Below are 19,593 nucleotides of genomic sequence, written 5' to 3' on the forward strand. Positions count from 1 at the left end.
ATGATGCGGAGCAGGGCGCTGTGGAGCTGCTGCCTGCAGCTGGCCGCGCTGCCCTCGGCGGCCGGCTGGTCGTGTGGGAGGCCGCAGCCGTTCAACGGCTCCTGCTGGAGAGCCGCGGAGCCGCCGCGGAGGGGGTGGGGCGGCACCATGGAGGAGGAGGAGGAGGAGGACGAGACTCCTCAGGGGCGGCAGCAGCAGCGGCAGCCCGGGAGGTGAGCGGCTCTCCGGGGGCGGGGGTCGCTGCCCCCGCGCCTTCCTGTGGGCAGGGAGGGACCGAGCCCGGCTGAGCGGTTGGTGCCCGCCCGGAGGAGAGGCACCTGGCCGACCCGCCGGCTCTGACAGCGGCCGGGGGAAGGGGAGCCGGGGCAGCGCCGCGCACCTGCTCCGAGCGGGGCTCGATACACGCTACCGGGGTCCCGCCGGGTGAGTGCGGCGGGGGGGACCGGCCTGGGCCGCGGCGGGAAGCGGGGAGAGAGCTCGGAAAAGTTAGGGGTGGGCGAGGTGGCGAGGGGCCGGGGAGGAGCCGCCCGATCCGGCGGTCCCCTGCGCTGTCCCGGCCCCTGAGGGTGGGTGGTGGGTGCCGGCTGCCGGCGGGGTCGGTGACAGACCGCCACCAGCGCCCGCTGCAGACACGCTTGGGACGGGGACATCCCTTCCCGGCGGGGGGAAGGAAATCCCGGAGGAAGAAGTCGTGCCTCCCCCGCGGAGGTGCTGCCGTTTGCCGGGAACGGACGGGGAAAGGCGCTGCGGTGGCCCCCGGAGAAGCGGGTTATGTAATCGCCTCCAAAAAATGCCCTCCATGGAACTGACGGTTTAGCGAGTGTTTTCCTTCGAAGAGGAGACGCGAACCGATGTTTATCGCCAGCGTTTTTCCTGCGTTGTACGGTGCGAAGTGGAAGATATTAACGAAGTCGTTTAACGTAATTAGTTCAGTCAAATAATCTCAGTGATCGGCAATTATCTCTAGTAAGGATTTAGGGAAAGTATTTTCTGAATGTCTTGACGGCACGCGGTTAAATCCATGATAAACTTCAGCAGAAATATTTTTCTCTAGTGATGATTATGATTTCTTACTCCTCTATTTGCTAAATGGCGACTATGAAGCAAGTTTTTAGTTTTAAAGGAAAGTACTATTTGTACTTACGTATTTTTTCTTTATTTTTCAAACAAGAGGGACTAAAGTGATGTAAAAAATTAAATGTAGTTACAGGACAATTACTTCTGTTTTCTGTTCTGTTTTCTTGAAAATAGTCCTGTATCTTTTATTTTATTTTTATTTTACTTTTTAAAATTCATAGTAGCTGCTTTATCTCTTAATAAAATAGGAAGCCTGATTCATTTCTGGGTAAAACTTTCAGGAATACAAGAAGAAAAAGTAAGACGTTTACCTTATTAATGCAAGAATTATTGCAACAGTTGCTTTAGAAATACCCAAATTATCTGGAATTGCAATGCCTATTATAAAACGATAATGGGAACTTTGACTACCTGGAGACTGGAAAGCCCTGTCTGATTCACTCGCTCTGTTGGAGAGGACGTGTTCAGGAGAGGAGGAAGTAAGACATGACAGTGAAATTGTTCAAATGCAAGTAACAGTTAATTTGGCTTCAGCATGGCCCAAGTCAGAAGAGATCTGCAGCCTCTTTTGAAAGGAAGCAATCCATTATTATTATTATATTCACTTGTATTAACTAAGTAGATTTGAGGAATTAGCTCAGCAGAAATCTGCTATTTCCTCAGCCTTTATAAGCTCTAGACTGAACCAAAACTGCTAATTCTCCATTCGGAAATAACTTTTAAATTCTTTTCTGCAAATGGGAAGGCAATCATTTTGTCTGTGATGAGAAAAACGGAAATGCTGCCATATTAATTAGTGCCTTTATATGTAATACCTGCTGTGAAATTGCTCTTTTCCTTTGGTCACATCTATAAATCCCTTCCTGATCTCATTTTATTTTATTTTTTTAATTCAATTGCTTCAAGCATGTAGCTTGCAGTATGCTGGCTAGCACTGTAATCAGGGTCCTACTTCTAATACACTCAGAGGCAGGACCATGGTAAATCACTTGGTCATCTTGTGTCTAAACGCAGCTTTAAGTAAAAAGAATTTTTCTGTAAACCAGATGTTGCATTTGGTTTGAATACTCTTAGAAAATTTGTGAAAGAAGTTACTTGTTATTTACTGTTTGCATGTAATATCTTAGTATTTAGCAGCTGTTTAAAGAAGGGACTATGTGGGTTTGAATAGCATACAACTGTGCCTAAGCACGTAAACCTTACGAAGCTGGTCAGCAAGGAGAACTGGGCATTACCAAGTGACACTATGAAAACACTTTCCTGCCATTGTATCCCTACTGTGAAAAACAAGGTTTGATAAAATGTTGCGTGAGTGAAAAGTCAAGTGGTAAGAATATAAATCAAGATGCATATCAATATATTTTTCTTGTGTAAGACCTGTTACCATGGTTGGAGCTGGTAATGCTACTGTCTGCTGAGTAAGGCTTGTGATAAGATTTCAGTTTTTATTGCTTATAATGTTTGGAAATAGTTTCAGTTGTTTAGGCTGAAATCTCCTATGCTGTGGACTGGGTTTTGAGGGAGGATTTCATTGAGGTTCAGCTGTTCTGGTAATGAGACTGTGGCAATAACAAGTTGTTTACCTGTGTTTATTTAGGTGAGCTTAAATGAAACACTTTGTCTCCTTAAACCACCTACATATTTAGGATGGTGCCTCAAGAATTAGTAGATGGTTCACATTTGTGTTGGAAATGTGCCTTGACTCTTCCATAAGGAAAAAAAACAAAACAAAACAAACCACTTTTAATATTAACACTTTTGTTGTTGAGTAACAACCAAAGCACTTTGCATTTCATTTAGAGTACATGAAGAAACATCATAATCCAGAGTTGTGGGGATAGAGTAGAAGGCTGGTTATACAAAGGAAAAAGGGGTGTCAAGAAAAATGTTAATGTGTTATGATGTTTCCAGTTTCATTGGGTATTTGTGTTTTGCTCTGTCTGATGTTCTGTCACTTGAAATGTCTTTTAATGGCGGTATTTCAGTTTCAGCTGTGGCCAGTTAAAGAACCATAAGGATGCTGTATTGCGTATGCTTTCTGGCTTTCCGGTGTGAAGTTTTGGAGATTCAAAACTTTTATATTTGGAAAGGCTGAGGGCCTTCTAGCTTAACTCATGTGAAAGATGGTCTTTGAGCAGTTGCATTCAAGAAAAAGATATTTTTTCAACAAAGAAATTGTTGAAAATTTCTAATTTCCTTTTCTTAACTGACCTGGAAATGATTTCTTTGGATTTTGATAAATTTGTAGTCAAATGTTACAAATAGTTCTATAAAATCCATACATCTATAGGGTGTTTGTTTATACATATACAGACAGAGGGAGAGAGAGAATGTTATTGGGACAAGCAAAAGTTGAACTTATGTTGAAATGTAAGTAGATTTAGAGAGAATTTAGGGAAATATTTTTATATTGCAGAGAAATGACATTGGGTCCTATGTGATTGGAATTTGAACTGAAGAGAGGGAGTCAAATAGACAAGCATTTAAATATGTGTATAAACAGAATTGTATGACTGTGTATTAACTTAAAAATAAAATCCATTTTAGTGCTTGGGCGTTGCTGCACTTCCTGGACAACTGAGGTTTTATAGGGTTTTAAAAGATTATTTTCAGTGTGAGTCTAGAGAAAGTTTGCATAAGAGTTTGTTCCTTTCTGGCATGGAGAGAAAAGGAAAAAGAAAATTAAAAGCCTTAGTAAATGAGGTGGAGATAGCAATTGCAGAGTTGCAGACATAAAAGTGCCAGAGTTGATTATAAATGAACTGCTTCAGATCCTGCTTTGCCATGTGGATCCTATGGATCAAGGTTTTAATGTGATTTCTGTTCACTTTTACGGAAACAGTTCTTACTTTGCCTTTATGGCCATGTGCTACAAAGGAAATCAGATTTCTACCATAGTATGTTCAAGTGGAACCTTAGTTTCATTATGTGTAGTAGTGTTTATTTTTAGTCATGTCTAATTGACATAAGATGTTAGATGGGAAACCTTTACCCTTGGGACAGAGTGCAAGCTTGTAATGTTTTAAAACTTCATTTTAGTTAAAAAAAACCCAACTGTGCTAACAACTTCAGCATTGCATAATAACTTAAAATACTAAACCTAAGATGCATAGGCTGGTAACGCATGGGAGTGGCTAAAGTGTGTTTATAAATGCTAAACTTTAAAGTTTGGTTGTTTTTTTTTTAACAGTGAGCCCCATCCTGGAAAGGTTTGCCTCTGTTATTAACTCTAGTCACCAGCAGACCAATTGGAACTAATGAACTACTCATTTGCATAAATATTTATAGCAGTGGAGCTGGTGCCAGAACACTAAAGTTGGGGTCCAGATCCCGCAGCTGGGTTGGTACAAGTTTCGTGTTTGCTCTTTTGGAAAAGCTTTCTTGAAATTCTGTGCAAGTGCGAAGGGCCATCCATGGAGATTATTGTTGCTGTTGGAATGCAGGCTTTATCTGCCCAGCGGTGCGCCTGTGCAGTCTTCTCTTATTCTCTTATTTTTCTGTTGTTTTTAAAACTTGTCTGCATTTGGTCTGTGATCCGGTTATTGTCTTCGTACCATAACACAGCTGTAATGCACAAGCCTTGCTCCTGCATGTTGTCAGCCTGAGTCTTGCAGAGCAGGTAAGAAAACTTTAATTGCAGCTCTTGTGTTTTCAACATTCCTCCCTATACATTAAGTAGTCATATGAAATTAGTTGCTTAGGGAGAGCAAGGTAAAGCACTTTCTGTTCTGGTGTAGGGAAAATTGACTTCTCCTTTCCTTTGGTGATTGCTTCAGCAATAGCACAGAATTACACTGCTCTTGTGCTTAACCATAATGAGAGTCTGGGCTGCTCTTTTAAATGTGATGGCCGCATACCAAATTTTGGATACTTTGATTCAAGACTGCAGTAAAAGATGAGGGAAGTAACTTATAGGCCTGTATAGCTAAAGAAACTGGCTAGTGGGTCTGTCACCTCTGTTAGTACGCATGGTGATTCTACCCCTCTACTCTGCGCTTGTGAGACTCCACCTGAAATACTGTGTCCAGCTCTGGAGTCCTCAATATAGAAAGGACATGGACCTGTTGGAGTGGGTCCAGCAGAGGGCCACAAAGATGATGAGAGGGATGGAGCACCTCTCCTATAAAGACAGGCTGAGAGAGCTGGGGTTGTTCAGCCTGGAGAAGAGAAGGCTCCAGGGACACCTCATAGCAGCCTTCCAATATCTGAAGGGAGCCTACAGGAGAGCCGGAGAGGGACTCTTTGTCAGGAAGTGTAGTGACAAGACAAGGGGTAACGGTTTTAAATTGGAAGAGGGGAGACTTAGATTGGATACCACAAAGAAATTCTTTAATGTGAGGGGGGTAAGACACTGCAACAGGTTGCCTGGAAAAGTTGTGGATGCCCCATCCCTGGAAATGTTTAAGGCCAGGCTGGATGGGGCTTTGAGCAACCTGCTCTAGTGGGAGGTGTCCCTGCCCATGGCACAGGGGTTGGAACTTGATGATCTTTAAGGTCCCTTCCAACTCTAACCTTTCTATGATTCTATGACTGCAACTGTCATAACAGGGATCATAACCTAAACAGAGTGTGCATGTAACAGGAAACTTCTATAATATTGAATATAGTTCATAAACATGCTCAGGGACTACAAAGTGCTCATATTAGACAGGGACAGTAAGCTGGGGCACCTGGAAACAAAGGGAAAATAGTTATGTATTGTGCCAGTTCCAGGAAGAGGCATCTTTATGCAGTTCATACAGTGCTGATCAGATTTAATCCAGGGTTGAGAAATAACTGGCTCCAGGTACTACTGATGGACCTGACTTTAAAGACTATTTGCATTTGTATCCAGAGGCATATAAGGGTGTAGCTGATAGGCATTTGTAATGGCTATGAATAACTTTCTGTTGGTTTAGTTCCCCTAATGAACACCAGGGAAGTAGAGGTCAGAATGTGTAGTAACGGGAGTGGGCTGCCTTTTGGGTGGTAGGTAACTATTAAATTTGCTCGGTTGTAATATGAAACATCACTGTCAGAGGAGGCAGCCAGAGTTTAAGCAGCATCAGTACTAAATGTGAAACCTTGGGTAGGGAATAAATGGAAAATGAAACATATTAAGAGTAGGGGGAATTGTTGAACCTAACTTAGTGGTGTCTGCAACTGAGCTACATTGAGTGAATTCTAAATGGAGGGTATTTAATTAATTAGGGTTGGCTTGTTGTTTTTTTTTTTTTTTATAGCAGCGCTGGCGTAAGTAGCTTTTGTTTACAACACTATATTCCTGTTCTCACCCTTCCCTGTCCTGGCCAGTTTGTTGGTATAAACACTCTCATGGTTACACAGTGATGCAGGTGAAAATGAAGCGCTTCTCTAGGGGATGGGAAGGTAAGAAGTGACTATCAGCTAGATCAGTTTTTTGAACTAATTCACCACGTGGGCACAAATGTTTGTTTTGGCAAGCCTGGGGGCAGAAATGGATTGACTCATGGTGGTGGCTGCTTAAGTAATATGCCTGTTGTAAGAATGTGCCTAAGAGCTGACCATGGATAGATGCTTTACATTTGTTTCATTTGTAACTAAAATTTTTTTCTGTTTTGTCTAAATAAAACTTTGTTTTGTTTTACTCTTGAACCTCAAAACTAGGTAAGAACGGTAAAGGATTCACCCTAATTCTATGAGGTTGTTATGGAGAGAGCTATTTCTGTTATCAAGTCAGTTATTCATCTTTCTTCAACAGTACACAAGATCGCTGTAGAGGCCGTGTACTTACAGATCTGTTGAGAACAGAGAAGAACTGGTCTGGCAGCCTGTAGCTGTGGTATGAAATGGGTACATCCAAGAACGAAAGAAGGCTGTACTAGCATAGATTTTTGGATGTTTGGAAAATATGGAAATAGGCCATCACGCAGAATCCCAAGCTGGCCGTTAAAATATCAAATAATTTGAATGAAAATTTCTGCAATGCTTGTTCTTGCCAGTAACTTCTAATGGGAAATCTCAAATAATAAAGTGTTTATAGATCAGCTAGTTGCAATCTTGAGAGATCTTTGTGTGAAATCCGAAGACCAAGAGTGTCTGGAATAATTGCTGTTGCAGTCATAAAAAGAAAAAATATATAGTGAGGGAAAACTTCCAAGTTGTGTAGCAGTATATGGTTTGCAGAAAGCTCAGGTTCTTACTTTCGTAAGTCTACATTGGTATGACAAACAGCCTAAAGTACTGCACAATAAAAGTTTAAATGCATTCAGAATTTTCCAGTCTCAAACTGTTCACTAATTAAAGCAGACAATTTCAGACCTGAAGGAAAAATAAAAGCACAGCCAAAACTTAGCTGGCATTCGTTTGATAGTTGAGCATGCGGGAGACTTTTTTTAAGAAATTATAGGCTCCCTAGTGTTTGCAAATTCCTTACCTTAAAGTGTGCATTTTGCAGTCATAAAAAACATGCATGTGGAAAGAAAACTTCCGAGTTGTGTAGCAGTATGTGGCTTGCAGAAAGCCCAGATTCTTGCTCTGGTAAGGCTACAGTGGCATGATGAAGCACAAACCAATCGAGTGTGCTAGGAATTGTGTGCTGTCCCTTTTAGGTGATGTGTAGTGCAGCCCAGTTCTGGATGTAGTCTATACAGAGAGACAGTGATCAGGAATGAACCAAACTTATTGCTTCAAAAATAGAGGAAATAAAGGCTACTTGGAAAGCTGTGGAATGTTTGCAAGGTGAGCATAAAGTTTTGTGGATGCTGGGTTCCAGTAAACCTGAGTTACTTCATAGTAACTCTTTCTTAAACTTTCTGGCTTAGGGATTTGTTAAATAAGGACCACATTTCTGTGTAGAAAAGAAGGAGAAATCTGTTCTGGCAGACTTCACAGTTAGTCGTGTGTCTGTGCATGGCTGTGTGCTTAGTAGGGGGAACTACATCCATTTCAGTTATGGAGTAGTGAATGTTAGAGGAGACTGGGTGGAAAAGGTGAAGACTCACAGAGTAGATTTCATGTTGGTGCATTTCTTCTTCAAATAAAGTTAAAATTATTTGGCTTGAAGCTCTACTGTGCTTAAAAGACCAATTAAAAGAAAAATTTTAATGTCAGAATGCTTCTTGTAATGTTAACATATCGTTTCCAACCTTCTTTTGGAACAGAAAGAGAAAGCATTAAAATGTTTTGTTAAACTGTTAATTATTTTGCTAAATAAACAGAAGACTTAAAGACAAAATATTTGTATCCAAGTTTGCAGTTACATAAACAATGCTAAAATAAATAATTGACCCCAAACCTGTTGTCCTAAGGGCTGTATCCCGTTTACAGGGGTAAGCTTGTTTACTGGGACACAAGACATGGGTTTTCCATGACATGTCCTGCCTGATCTACAACTTCTTTCTTGCTTTGTGGATTACTAGGACCCCCTTAGTATTTGTGCAGGAAAACCAGTTATGTGAGCTCTGAATTTTGATTCATGTTAGGCTTCATTTTATTCCTCAGACAGTGGTGTTCTTCCCCTCTGTCTAGAGTACCTTATGGCCTTGTGGGTTTAGGATGACCAATGGTCTCCTTTAGTGGTTTCTATGTCTGGGTCCATTTCCTTTTCTGAATGCAGTTGAAACAGTAAAGCATCTCTGAGCACAGAGAAGGTGGTTGCGTTGCATCTTGCCTGAGCCCCACTTAGAAAAGGTGGCAATCCACTTGCCATTGTTTGGGGGGGAACTTGCCTCATCTTGAAGGATGAGTTCCATTTATTAAGAAAGCAGTTTATTGCTTTTAAGTAGAATAGTGCTTCTCTTTGCTTAAAAGTGTGGAAAACAGAAGATTTCTCGTGGAACCTTAGAATAACAATTAGTCACCAAGGACATGACCCCTTCCCCCTGCCCCTCCCAAGTGAAAAAAACTCTACTCAGTTTTATTTTGGTGTCTATCCAGTGCTTAAATTTATTTCTCAAGTGCCAAATTTTTTTTTTTTTTTTTTTTTGAGGGGAAGAATTCAAGAAAGCTAGATGAAAAATCAGCTCATTTCTGATTGGGTATTTTCTAATATATAAAATATACGTGGCAAATCTTGTCTGTAGAAACTTTCTTTTGCAAAAGGGTAAGAATCTCCATGGATTAATAACTGGCTGAGTTTTATTTTAAGCTAGTGATTCCCGGCTTTCAAGAAATTATCATCTACTTTTTTCTTTTTTTTTAATTAGAAAAACTAGATTTCTTTTACTGTATTGCATGAATATTCTAGGATATATTTTGCCAATTTAAATGAAACGGAAATGAACTGGCAAGATTGATACTTCAAAGGAATCTACAGTTCATCAGGAATACTTTGTCAGTTAATTGTTTGTAAATGTGTCCCTTTCTTATGCATGTAAAAGGGCTTAAAGTATTCTGTGAGCACTGAGGTCTTTTATCCCTTCAGTTGCTTATGGAATACTAATGAAAGTAATGTATGTGCATCATGTGGAAAATATGTTGGCAGACAGATACCTGCAGTGACTTAAATGTTTTGGCATTGTCTTTGTTTAATCAGCATAGTTGATCCCTGCTTCCCCCAGAGGTTTATACTTTCAGAATAAGATCAAAGGTTTATATGAAAATTTAAGCAAAAGTCAAATTCGCCTATTTTAGAGATGAATGAATAGATAAACAGAAGCTTAAAAATAAAACCTTAGGCACTCCAGTCTCTAATATAAAAAGTCTTGTAGGAACAATAATTACAGTAGTTATATATATTTAAAAATCAGACATCTGAGATGTTAACAGAAGAATTTCCTGGGATTAAATACCTATCTGATTAAACTTTTGTGATTTGTTTTCATGATGCTTTCTAGAAGAGCAGATGTTTTATGCTGTGTCTGTGTGCTTTGCTAAATTAATAGGCTGACTTGGCATTGAAAATGCTCTTTGAGGAATGCCACAAAAAACCCAAACGCTCTTAAGTTAAAGTGACAGTTAAAATATCCACTAACATTTTTTGGGTATTCTGTCTGCCTTTTTGTGGCACTGATTCTTTTTTTCTTTTTTTTTTTTTTACCATTTCTGTCTGCTTAAAATGGTGTAGAGCAAGTTGGGTGGCTGTTCCATTGAAGGCTGATTCCAGTAAATGTTTAGTGGAATAGAGAAAAAAGCCTAGGAGTATCAACAGCTAAATTAAAATTGTGATGCAGATGTGGTATCTTATTGCTAAATAGAAAATAAATAAATGGAATGGTGTCAATAAAACCATGGGGAAACTAGAGCCCAAAGCAATTACATTAAAGCAAGATTGTGACCAAGGGTACTACTTATCAAAAATTCTGTCAGCAATGTTTTCCTGAACGTTGTTTATGCCTCTTTATCAGAAGTGAATTGTCCTGTGTTGGTATTTTCTCTACTGTATGGCAAAATAATGGTTATTTTGTTAAGAAAATTTCACAATATTTATCAATTGTCATATCTTTGCATCTGACACCACACTTTCTGTTTAGTAATTGGTTGCTGCTGAAATAGCAGGGGCGGGCTCTGTGTTTGCAGTTGGAGCATCACCAGCAAATGCATTTGGGTCCAGTTCTTCTTCCTCTTCTTCTATGTGTATAAAATTTTAGCTGTAATGTTGCAGTGACAATATATTTCTTTTTCCCTGTAATCACGAACTTATGAAGGGCACAGTGAGTTACGTGTTTTCTAAGAAAACTGTGGGCTTTAATACTGTTCTCTGAAAACGATGTTTGAGTGGAGTGACTTTGGTACATTGGCGCAGTGCTTCTCATATGAGCATACAGCTAAAGCTGGAGTATCTGAGTTAATGAAATAGTAGGTAGGCTAAAACATGTGATGGAGAGTTATCTAGGGGACAAACTTCACAATTTTTTATTAAAAATTATTCCTGCATCTAAGTATTATATCATGCTGTCTGTTCGTTACTAGTCACCTTCTAGTTTTTATCAGGTAGAGTTTGTAAGTACCAGAAAGTTGTGCACTCTTTAAAATAGCAACCCATTTTTCTTAAAAAAAACTGTCAGAACAGTATATTTACTTTAAACTAAAATGGTGAAAGTAAATATAGAAACTGAAGCATTTAGCTTCAACTGAATCGCTTCAGCAACTTTTAAAATAAAATAAGGATATTTGGTTTTTTTACTTTGGATATAATGAGATCAAGAGGACTCCGTATTCCTAAATTCCTAACACTTTGTTAGGTTTGTAGTAAGAGACTCTGTCTACAGAGTTTGCAGTTTGCTAAGAAATGTGCCAGAATTGTGACTTTACAGATACAAGTTTTTCTCAGGTTTTGTTTTTTTGTTTGGTTGGGTTTTTTTTGTTTGTTTGTTTTTTTGTTTTTTTTTTATTTCACAATGGAATTAAGAACAGGCATTGCAGCCATGATTTATTTGAGATGTTCCAATTTTCTGTGGCCTTTCACGAGTGCATTCAATGCATACCAAAATCGTATCTGAAACAGTTACTTTTACTGTTATTACACTAAGCTTTTCCTTCATTTTGGACAAAATAGGAAATAAGACCAAATGCCTTTTGTGTTCTGACTTCTGCGTGTATCTGTTTCTTGTTGGTAGGAGTAATGAGTTTATTAATGCTACATGAAGCTGCTGCTCTTACTACAAAACAAAGTCACTATATAGGCAAATCCTAAGGTACTGTATAGTTCCAGTGTCTCTTGGACAGCTTAGCAGGATTGCATTACATCAGGCACTAAATGTCATAAGTTTCAGGAGGAACTTATTATTCTTCCAAATGTAAATTAAGGAACCCTTCCCCCTCGCTCTTGCAGTTGGTAGATAATAGTGTTAGTATCTGAGGCTGTGCATACCAGGGAGTAAAATTCTGCCTGAACTACAAAGAGATCTCATATCTACTTGCCACAGCATGTTTTTGAAGTCTTTTGTGTCATAGCAACTGTTTTAAAAGCATATTTTGTTGAGGAAAAAATACAGTAGATCATAAAACGAGAAGGGCAGGCTTGTTTCTGATGTGTGTGAGAACATTCAGTCATATGAATGTTGATGTTAGTCCAAGAAAAGATTGATTAATTTAAAATCTATTTTAGTTCTCCTCAAAAAGAGATGGATAAGAACACGGATGAAGAGCAGCCTTTGACTGCAGGTAACCAGTACCCTAAAGAAGCAGTGAGGAAACGTCAGAATTCGGGTCGAGGTTCCAGGGGCAGTGATTCTTCCAGAGCATCCAGGAAAAGCTTCAGGCTGGACTACAGATTAGAAGAGGATGTAACTAAATCAAAGAGAGGCAAAGATGGGAGATTTGTCAACCCATGGCCAACATGGAAATCACCAACCTTGCCAAATGTTTTGAAATGGTCCCTCATGGAAAAAAATAACAGCAATGTGCCATGCTCAAAGCAGGTAAATACTTGCATGTTTTCTGTTCTTAATTTAAATTCCTTTTACCTCTGCTCTAATCAATAAAATAGGATGGTTTCTAACCAATACTTACTAGGCGTCTTTTGGAGACTTTTCTAACTGTTGTTTTTCTAATTTTTATTATCACTTTATTATTTTCAAAAGGTGGGTTGATACTTTCTGCCTATTTAATTTTTTTCTCCTTTCTGTTAGTTCCATGCCCTTTGATTTGTCTAGCTCGGTTTATATTTACAAAAACAACAAAAATGGCCTCCTACTTCAATCATAAATTAGAGTTACTCTCTTTCCTTTTTAATAGGTGTTGCCTTATGAAGCATACTACTGACATCATTCATATTGCATGAAATAGCTGTGGCACATCTCATTTTAAAAATTTTGCCTTTTTTTTCCAGACTACCATTTACTTCATATGTTATATATTTTCATAAAAATGTACTAAATAGTTGCAGTCATTTACTTATGGAAGTGCGTGCAAATCTTATGTTTCTCCACCTCAGTACACCAGGAGGAAAAAAAGGCATATGTTAAAACTAAGCTGAGCAAGTATTTGTACTGAAATAATAAAGGTATAGTACCAGTTTACTGGGAAACACCATTATTTGTTCTTGGTGTATTGTTTCTGCCAGATATTGAATATAAAGAAGGAGGTGGGGGAAGCAACCTCTGAGAGAAGCTTCTTTTCCATGAAGAGTAATGGATACTGGAAAGCCACAGGTTATCTCTGTGCCCATGACGAGTGTCACAATGGCTGCAGTTCTGACAGTTAGGATTACTTCGTGTATTTTCTGGCGCGTTGACTGCACTTCAGAAAAGCTGTGCTGAAGGGTGTGCGACCAGGAAAAGCGTTTTTGAACAAATAGGTTTTAATAATGCTTTTAAGCATCCAAGAAGGCATGCATAAGCTATGAATCTCACAGCCTGTATTTAGCAAAGAGCTTACACTTTTCATTTTTATCTTACTTGAATTATCTGTGAAGGAAGGAATTTGATCAGCTTTATGGACAGGAAAGCCGTGTTACTTATTAACACATGATGGTCAGAGGTTTGGGGATTTCTCTAAGGATATGTGGCAAAGATCGTGTTTAAAGGAGAAATAATCTTGGCTGTAATTGTTCTATAATAATAGTAATTTGACTTCAGAAAGCAGCACAGCAAATATATTTCGGTCTTGGGATCCCTTCTGACAATTTATTGTTTTAAATTTGGTGTCCTGCTTCTAGGCATTATCTGCACCTTGTAACAGTAACGGCGGTTGTGCCTCGGTGTGTACAGCTTCCTCAGCAGTGTGCTGCAGTGTGGTACTTAGGCCACAGTTCTGTAAAATTCACTCCTCAGCGTTTTTAATTGCCTTTGACTGCTGCCCCGTTCCCCATGTGTACGATAGGCTTTGTATCTTGCCAGCACCAGTCACAAACCTGGTTAGTGACTGAAGTACGTAGAAGACAGTGCTAAGGTATACTACAGACTGCAGAATATACAGCTCTCTGATGCCAGTGGAGAACTGCAGCACTCCCCTTTAATTTACAAATTATCCCTGCAATAAAGGATGATTACAGAGAAATCTACACTGTAGATTGACAGTTGTAAAGCTGTGTCTCTGACCCAGTTGGGATTCATTTTGGACTAATTTTATTGCTTTGCATATGAAATTTTTTAATTAAGTGCCTGCAATTATTTAGGAGCTCGGTAAAGCAAACCAGAAATAGAAAAACCTAGATAGGGGTCAATGAAATGCACTTTTTGAGTGCTCAGCCGTTTCGATGTTTGTTCCAGCTGTGTTTGATCCACACCTAAATGAACCTGTAAAGCACTTCTGAGCTTGTTCAAAATTCAAACTAAGAGCTCCATACTTTATTTAGCACTGGTAGATAGCGTGTCCTTCGAGCAGACTCCTACTTCAGTTTCCACATTCGAGTGTGCATAGTGATACCCTGCTATGCTGGGCAGGTTCAGTTTATCTGTACCAAGTGCTTTGCATATGTTAAAAAAAAAAAAAAAGGCAGCATATTACCTAGGATATGTATTTCACTGTGTGAAAGCTATATGTATTATAATCATGCCTTCAAAACAAGCCTATATAATTTTCCAGAATGCATAGACTTCTTGTATTTTCATTGCAGGCTTTATTAATAACTTTTTTCAGTGCTGTTGGGAGTATCTTAATTATTAGTTGTTGGATCAACGATTTAGTTTGTTCTCATTTCTGTGAAATCCAGTGGTATTCCAGTATGCACTAAGCGCCAAAAATCCTAAGCTAATTAAGTAGTCTTACCAAAGCCCGTCATGTGTTTCTTCTTGCTTTGCATTAGGAAGGAAAGAGAACGTGGGAGGGGGGAAGGGGCACAGCAGGAGGAATTTTTGTATTACTCCAGTGATGAGGATAAGACAGTATTAGACACGTTTTGCTTCTGTTGGGAGCTGATTTGACATTAATGCCACATTTCAAAGATCTGTTCTAATTCTTCAGTATTATTAATGTGTTTCTGCTTAGTCTGACAGAGAACGAAATGTACTATAGCAGGATAAAGGTTCCATAAGATTGTGTATTTTGTTCATTATCCTGTTGTATGAGTTTTAAGAATTCCATATGACATATACCGCCAACAGAAATTGTGTTTTAGTTTGAAATTTTATGAATTGAGTAACGAGTCTTATTGCTCTAAAAGGTAATTTTGGGGATTTTAGTGTACTTTTGTAAAATATTAAAACACAAAAAAACCCCACAGAAACCCCCAAACCCCCTGTGTGATTTACTATGATAGCTCAAAACAATGCCTGATTTCTGATCTCATCCCCCAAAGAATCACTGATTTGGATCAGAAGCCGTGTATGACAAACCTGTAGATCTCATACAGAGTCTGTGCTTTCCAAGTTACACTACCTTTTTGATCTTGATTTGCCATGAATTTTTTCTTCACAGAATTTCATTTAAATAGGTTAGGATACTTATCGTTTGAACTGTGCTACCCTTTATTTATCAATCTTCCTGCCTGTGTGTCCTTTACAAGTGCCTTTTAGAGTCATTAGTTTTACCTTTAAGTCAGCTGTTCAAAATATTTAATAGTGTCAGTCCCGGTGACATCCCTTAAAGCCTTTAATAGTGCAGATGTGTTGTGGTTTAACCCCAGCAGGCAGCTCAGTCCCGTGCAGCCGCTCGCTCCCTCCCTCCACAGCGGGATGGAGGAGAGAATCAGAAGGGCAAAAGTGTGAAAACTCGTGGGTTGAGACAAAGACAGTTTAACAGGTAAAACAACAAACAAAGCAAACCAAGGAATTCATTCACTACTTCTCACCAGCGGGCAGGTGTTGAGCCATTTCCAGGAAAGCAGGGCTCCATCATGCGTAAAGGTTACTTGGGAAGACAAACACCATCACTCCGAACGACTCCCCCTTTCTCCTCCTTCCCCCAGCTTTATATACTGAGTGTGATGTCATATGGTATGGGATATCCCTCTGGTGAGTTGGGGTCAGCTGTCCCACCTGGGTCCCCCCAGCTTCCCAGCACCCCTAGCCTCTACTGGCTTTGATGCTGTGTCGGTACTGCTCAGCAATAGCTAACATATCCTCTGTTATCAACGCTGGTTTAGTCATAAATCCAAAACATGGCACCATATTGAGCTACTAGGAAGAAAATTAACTCTATCCCAGTCAAAACCATTACAATATGTTTAAGTCCCAGTTAGGAATTCTTTGTTCACATCTGCCAATTATCTGGTTCTTAATCCATTTAGTATAGTCTGTTAATATTGCATGACACTAATTTTGAAAACTAGTTTGTGTCAAATTTCAGCAAAAAAAAGTGGATTCATTTAGACATGATTTGTAGTCTCCCTTTAAAAACTACTTCAAAAGAATGTTTTCGATAAAGAAGTACTTACTGACCTAAATTGCATTATGACAATTAATTATTACATTCCATATCTGAGTTTAATTTCCTTGATTGTTGACTTAACCACATGTAATTGGGTGGGTTGTCCTAATTTCCATTTTTGAGTGTTATGTTAGTTTTGTGGATCTTCCACTCTTTTAATTGAAGCGTCACAATATTACGCTTTGTGGTTCAGATTTCTCCTGTCGATTGTCCCCTTGTACTTAGAATGAAATGGAGATGGATGTTTCTTTCTTGGAGAAGCAGCAGTTTATCTCGGTCTAATACTCACGCTTTGTTTTTTCTTGTATGAATTAAGTGATTGTATTGTAATAACCTTATATTCAGCTTTGTAGAAGGTTATGTACTTCTCATGCCTGGAGACAGTAATGAAACTTCTTCAGTAGACATGTTTTGTCCTTTAGCTCTGAGAGAAAGCAATTTCATTAATATTTCATTACTTACAGTAGGATTGCAGGGAAATGAGGGGTGTTGTGTTTGTTTTTTCCCAACATATGCCCTCCAAATCAATAAAATATTGTGGAGAAAGTAACTTCCCTGAAGCTGTCAGGACTGATTTAGCAAGGGAAATCCTGGGCTCCTAAACTGTCACAGCATCAGCTGGGCTTTTAAGGGAGCGAGAGGTTAGCTCTGAATAAGCTCCCCGATAGCATTAATTTGCTGCCTTGGACCTAGAGAATGAGAGCAGCAGCCTTGATGGGGAGACTCGGACTAGGAACCAGACATGCTGAGACATCCGTGATTACCAGGGAGAGAAGAGGGTCAGGAGTCTGTAGAAGGTGCCTAGCAGAACTGTTTGTGAGGAGAGCCTTGGCCATGCTGGTCAGGAGCCCTGAGATGACTTTTTGTTTGGTTGGGTTTTTTAATAGGAAAACCTTTATTTATTAGAAATATAGCTGCATAAGCATCTCAACCAAACTGCAGTGAAGAACATAACTCCCGTTCAAAATGAGAGAATGAGCAGTGGTTTGATGATGAGTTTTGGTAGATAATGTACAGCCATGGCTTCTTTTGTGCCAATTGTCCTCTCGAGGCTGAACATAGAGTCAAATTTGGAAGCCGATCGAGCTGAAAGCTGTCTGTTTTCCTCCTCTGGATTAATGTCCAACTGGGTCAGTTGTCTGACCTGCCACACTTGAGTCGGAACTGTATAAGCATTGAGGCTGGAACAACAGGGCAGACGGGGGAAGGTTTCCATAACTTTGTACACAGGAGTATGGTTTTAGGTTGATTTAAGTAATTCACAGGACTGTATCCTGAACATACAGGGAGATCATACAGTGATTTATTCAGTAATAATTAAACTTTAATTACCTAGAAGGCTTCAATAAAACAACCTGAGAATCATAGCTAAGTGCCTAAAGGACCGTCTTAAAAATGAGATCTGAGTTTTCATTTGTGTTTTACGAATGTTCACTGAATTATTGGCAGGATGGAAAGAGAGAATGGTAAAAGCTAATGTTTGCCAAGTGAGGTTAACCTTAATGTGCTGCTTCTGTACCTAATGGAGAGAGAGCATCTGTTAAACACTAATAGAACAGAGCTTTTGCGGAATGCTGTTGGGAACATTGCATTCTCTTTCATCCCTGGGTTTCTGACTTATTTGTGGTAGGACTTAGGGGATGCATCATTTAATTGCACAAGCTAAATTTGAGCATTTGTTACAGTAACAGCGTGTGCATGTGTGTGTATATACACGTATGTGTGTGTGTGTGTATATACACATACACACACACACACTTTTCCAGGTTGGGAAGGCCAACCAATTGCAAAGCCTTTCCTAGAATGTCGTTAGTGCCTTGCAGTGCTTTCACTGCAATGCTTTCAGATTCTCTTTTTCTATGATCAGGTCTCCTGGCCTGGTGGGTTACTCTCGAGTTCTGCCTTCTCTCTCTTGACAGAGAAGTGAAAATGTTACAAAAACTTAAAATTAAATTGGGAGGGGAAATTAGCTGGGAAAATGGTGATTAAAAAGGCATCTGTTTTGTGTTGCAGTTCTCTGTTTACCTAAAAATATAAACAAAATGCAAGTCTTGACTGTAATGATTTGTGCCTTGTATGCAGTTTTTGTTCCGTGGTCAAGTACCTTGTGAAATCTCTCATGCATATTGTGTTCTTTTCTGCTAGGAACTGGATAAAGAGCTTCCAGTGTTAAAACCTTACTTTGTTCAAAAGCCGGAACTTGCTGGGAAGACAGGAACTGGTATGCGAGTCACATGGTTGGGACATGCCTCAGTTATGGTGGAAATGGATGAACTTATATTTCTTACTGACCCCATCTTCAGCCAGCGAGCTTCCCCTACTCAGCTGATGGGTCCCAAGCGCTTCCGAGGACCTCCGTGCACAGTAGAGCAGCTCCCCAAAATAGACGCAGTCATGATCAGCCACACCCATTACGATCATTTGGACTACAACACCGTAACGAGTTTAAATCAACGCTTTGGGAGTGAGCTGCGCTGGTTTGTGCCTCTGGGGCTCTTGGACTGGATGCAGAGATGCGGTTGTGAGAACGTGATTGAACTGGATTGGTGGGAAGAGAACTGCGTCCCCGGTCATGATGCGGTAACTTTTGTCTTCACCCCTTCTCAACATTGGTGCAAACGGACTGCGACAGATGATAACAAGGTTCTTTGGGGCAGCTGGTCTGTCTTGGGACCTTGGAATAGGTTTTTCTTTTCAGGAGATACTGGATATTGTGTTGCTTTTGAACAGATAGGTAAAAGGTTTGGACCTTTTGATCTTGCAGCCATCCCCATTGGAGCTTATGAGCCAAGGTATGAAAATCAAGTTTGATCAAAATACCTAAATGAAATTATATACTGATGACAACCAAATACACCCAGAAGTGAAAACTCATATTAAGAGGCACGCTCATTATCAAGATTTTACAATAGAATATAGAGGCAAAAGACAGAAGTTGCTGAACGGCAGAAAAAAAAGCAGGCAGTTGGGCGATGGAGCTGCGATGTCTAGGATGGTTGCCTGTGTATGTGTGGTGTTCTTGGAGCATTTTTTTTTCTTCAGTCTTAAGCACAGGAAGGATGAATCAGCTGACTTTCTTCCATGAAAAATGTTGAGTAAAAATCTGGAATTACTTTGTGGCTTATTCTTCTAAGTAGCATCACTTAATCCAGCCTGTTTAGATGCATGCAATTTGCAGCATTTCTCTCTTGCTTCAGTCCTTACGCTGTTCTTGCAACTTATCTGGAGATAAAGATGAATCCTTTATAGAGTGTGAAAGTTCCGTTTGTTTAAGCATCTGTATCCTGCTTATGACAGGGTATCTAA

At 39.7% G+C, this 19,593-nt stretch overlaps 1 protein-coding gene across 3 annotated transcripts in view; it reads left to right on the top strand.

Annotated features, from left to right (window-relative positions):
* The window catches only part of NAPEPLD (N-acyl phosphatidylethanolamine phospholipase D), a 22,574-nt gene continuing 2,981 nt past the window's right edge, over positions 1-19,593 (top strand). Inside the window, exons 1-4 of one of the 3 annotated variants that reach the window (XM_074163527.1) lie at positions 143-212; positions 12,086-12,398; positions 18,433-18,751; positions 18,989-19,079. In XM_074163527.1, coding sequence (XP_074019628.1) covers positions 148-212; positions 12,086-12,398; positions 18,433-18,751; positions 18,989-19,079 — 788 coding nt within the window. In that variant the 5' untranslated portion in view covers positions 143-147. Of the gene's footprint in view, positions 213-12,085; positions 12,399-18,432; positions 19,378-19,593 lie in introns of all 3 variants that reach the window. The other 2 variants (XM_074163516.1, XR_012463643.1) reach the window with 2 other exon arrangements.

Source organism: Numenius arquata, chromosome 2 (assembly GCF_964106895.1).
Source record: "Numenius arquata chromosome 2, bNumArq3.hap1.1, whole genome shotgun sequence".
NCBI classification, from domain to species: domain Eukaryota; kingdom Metazoa; phylum Chordata; class Aves; order Charadriiformes; family Scolopacidae; genus Numenius; species Numenius arquata.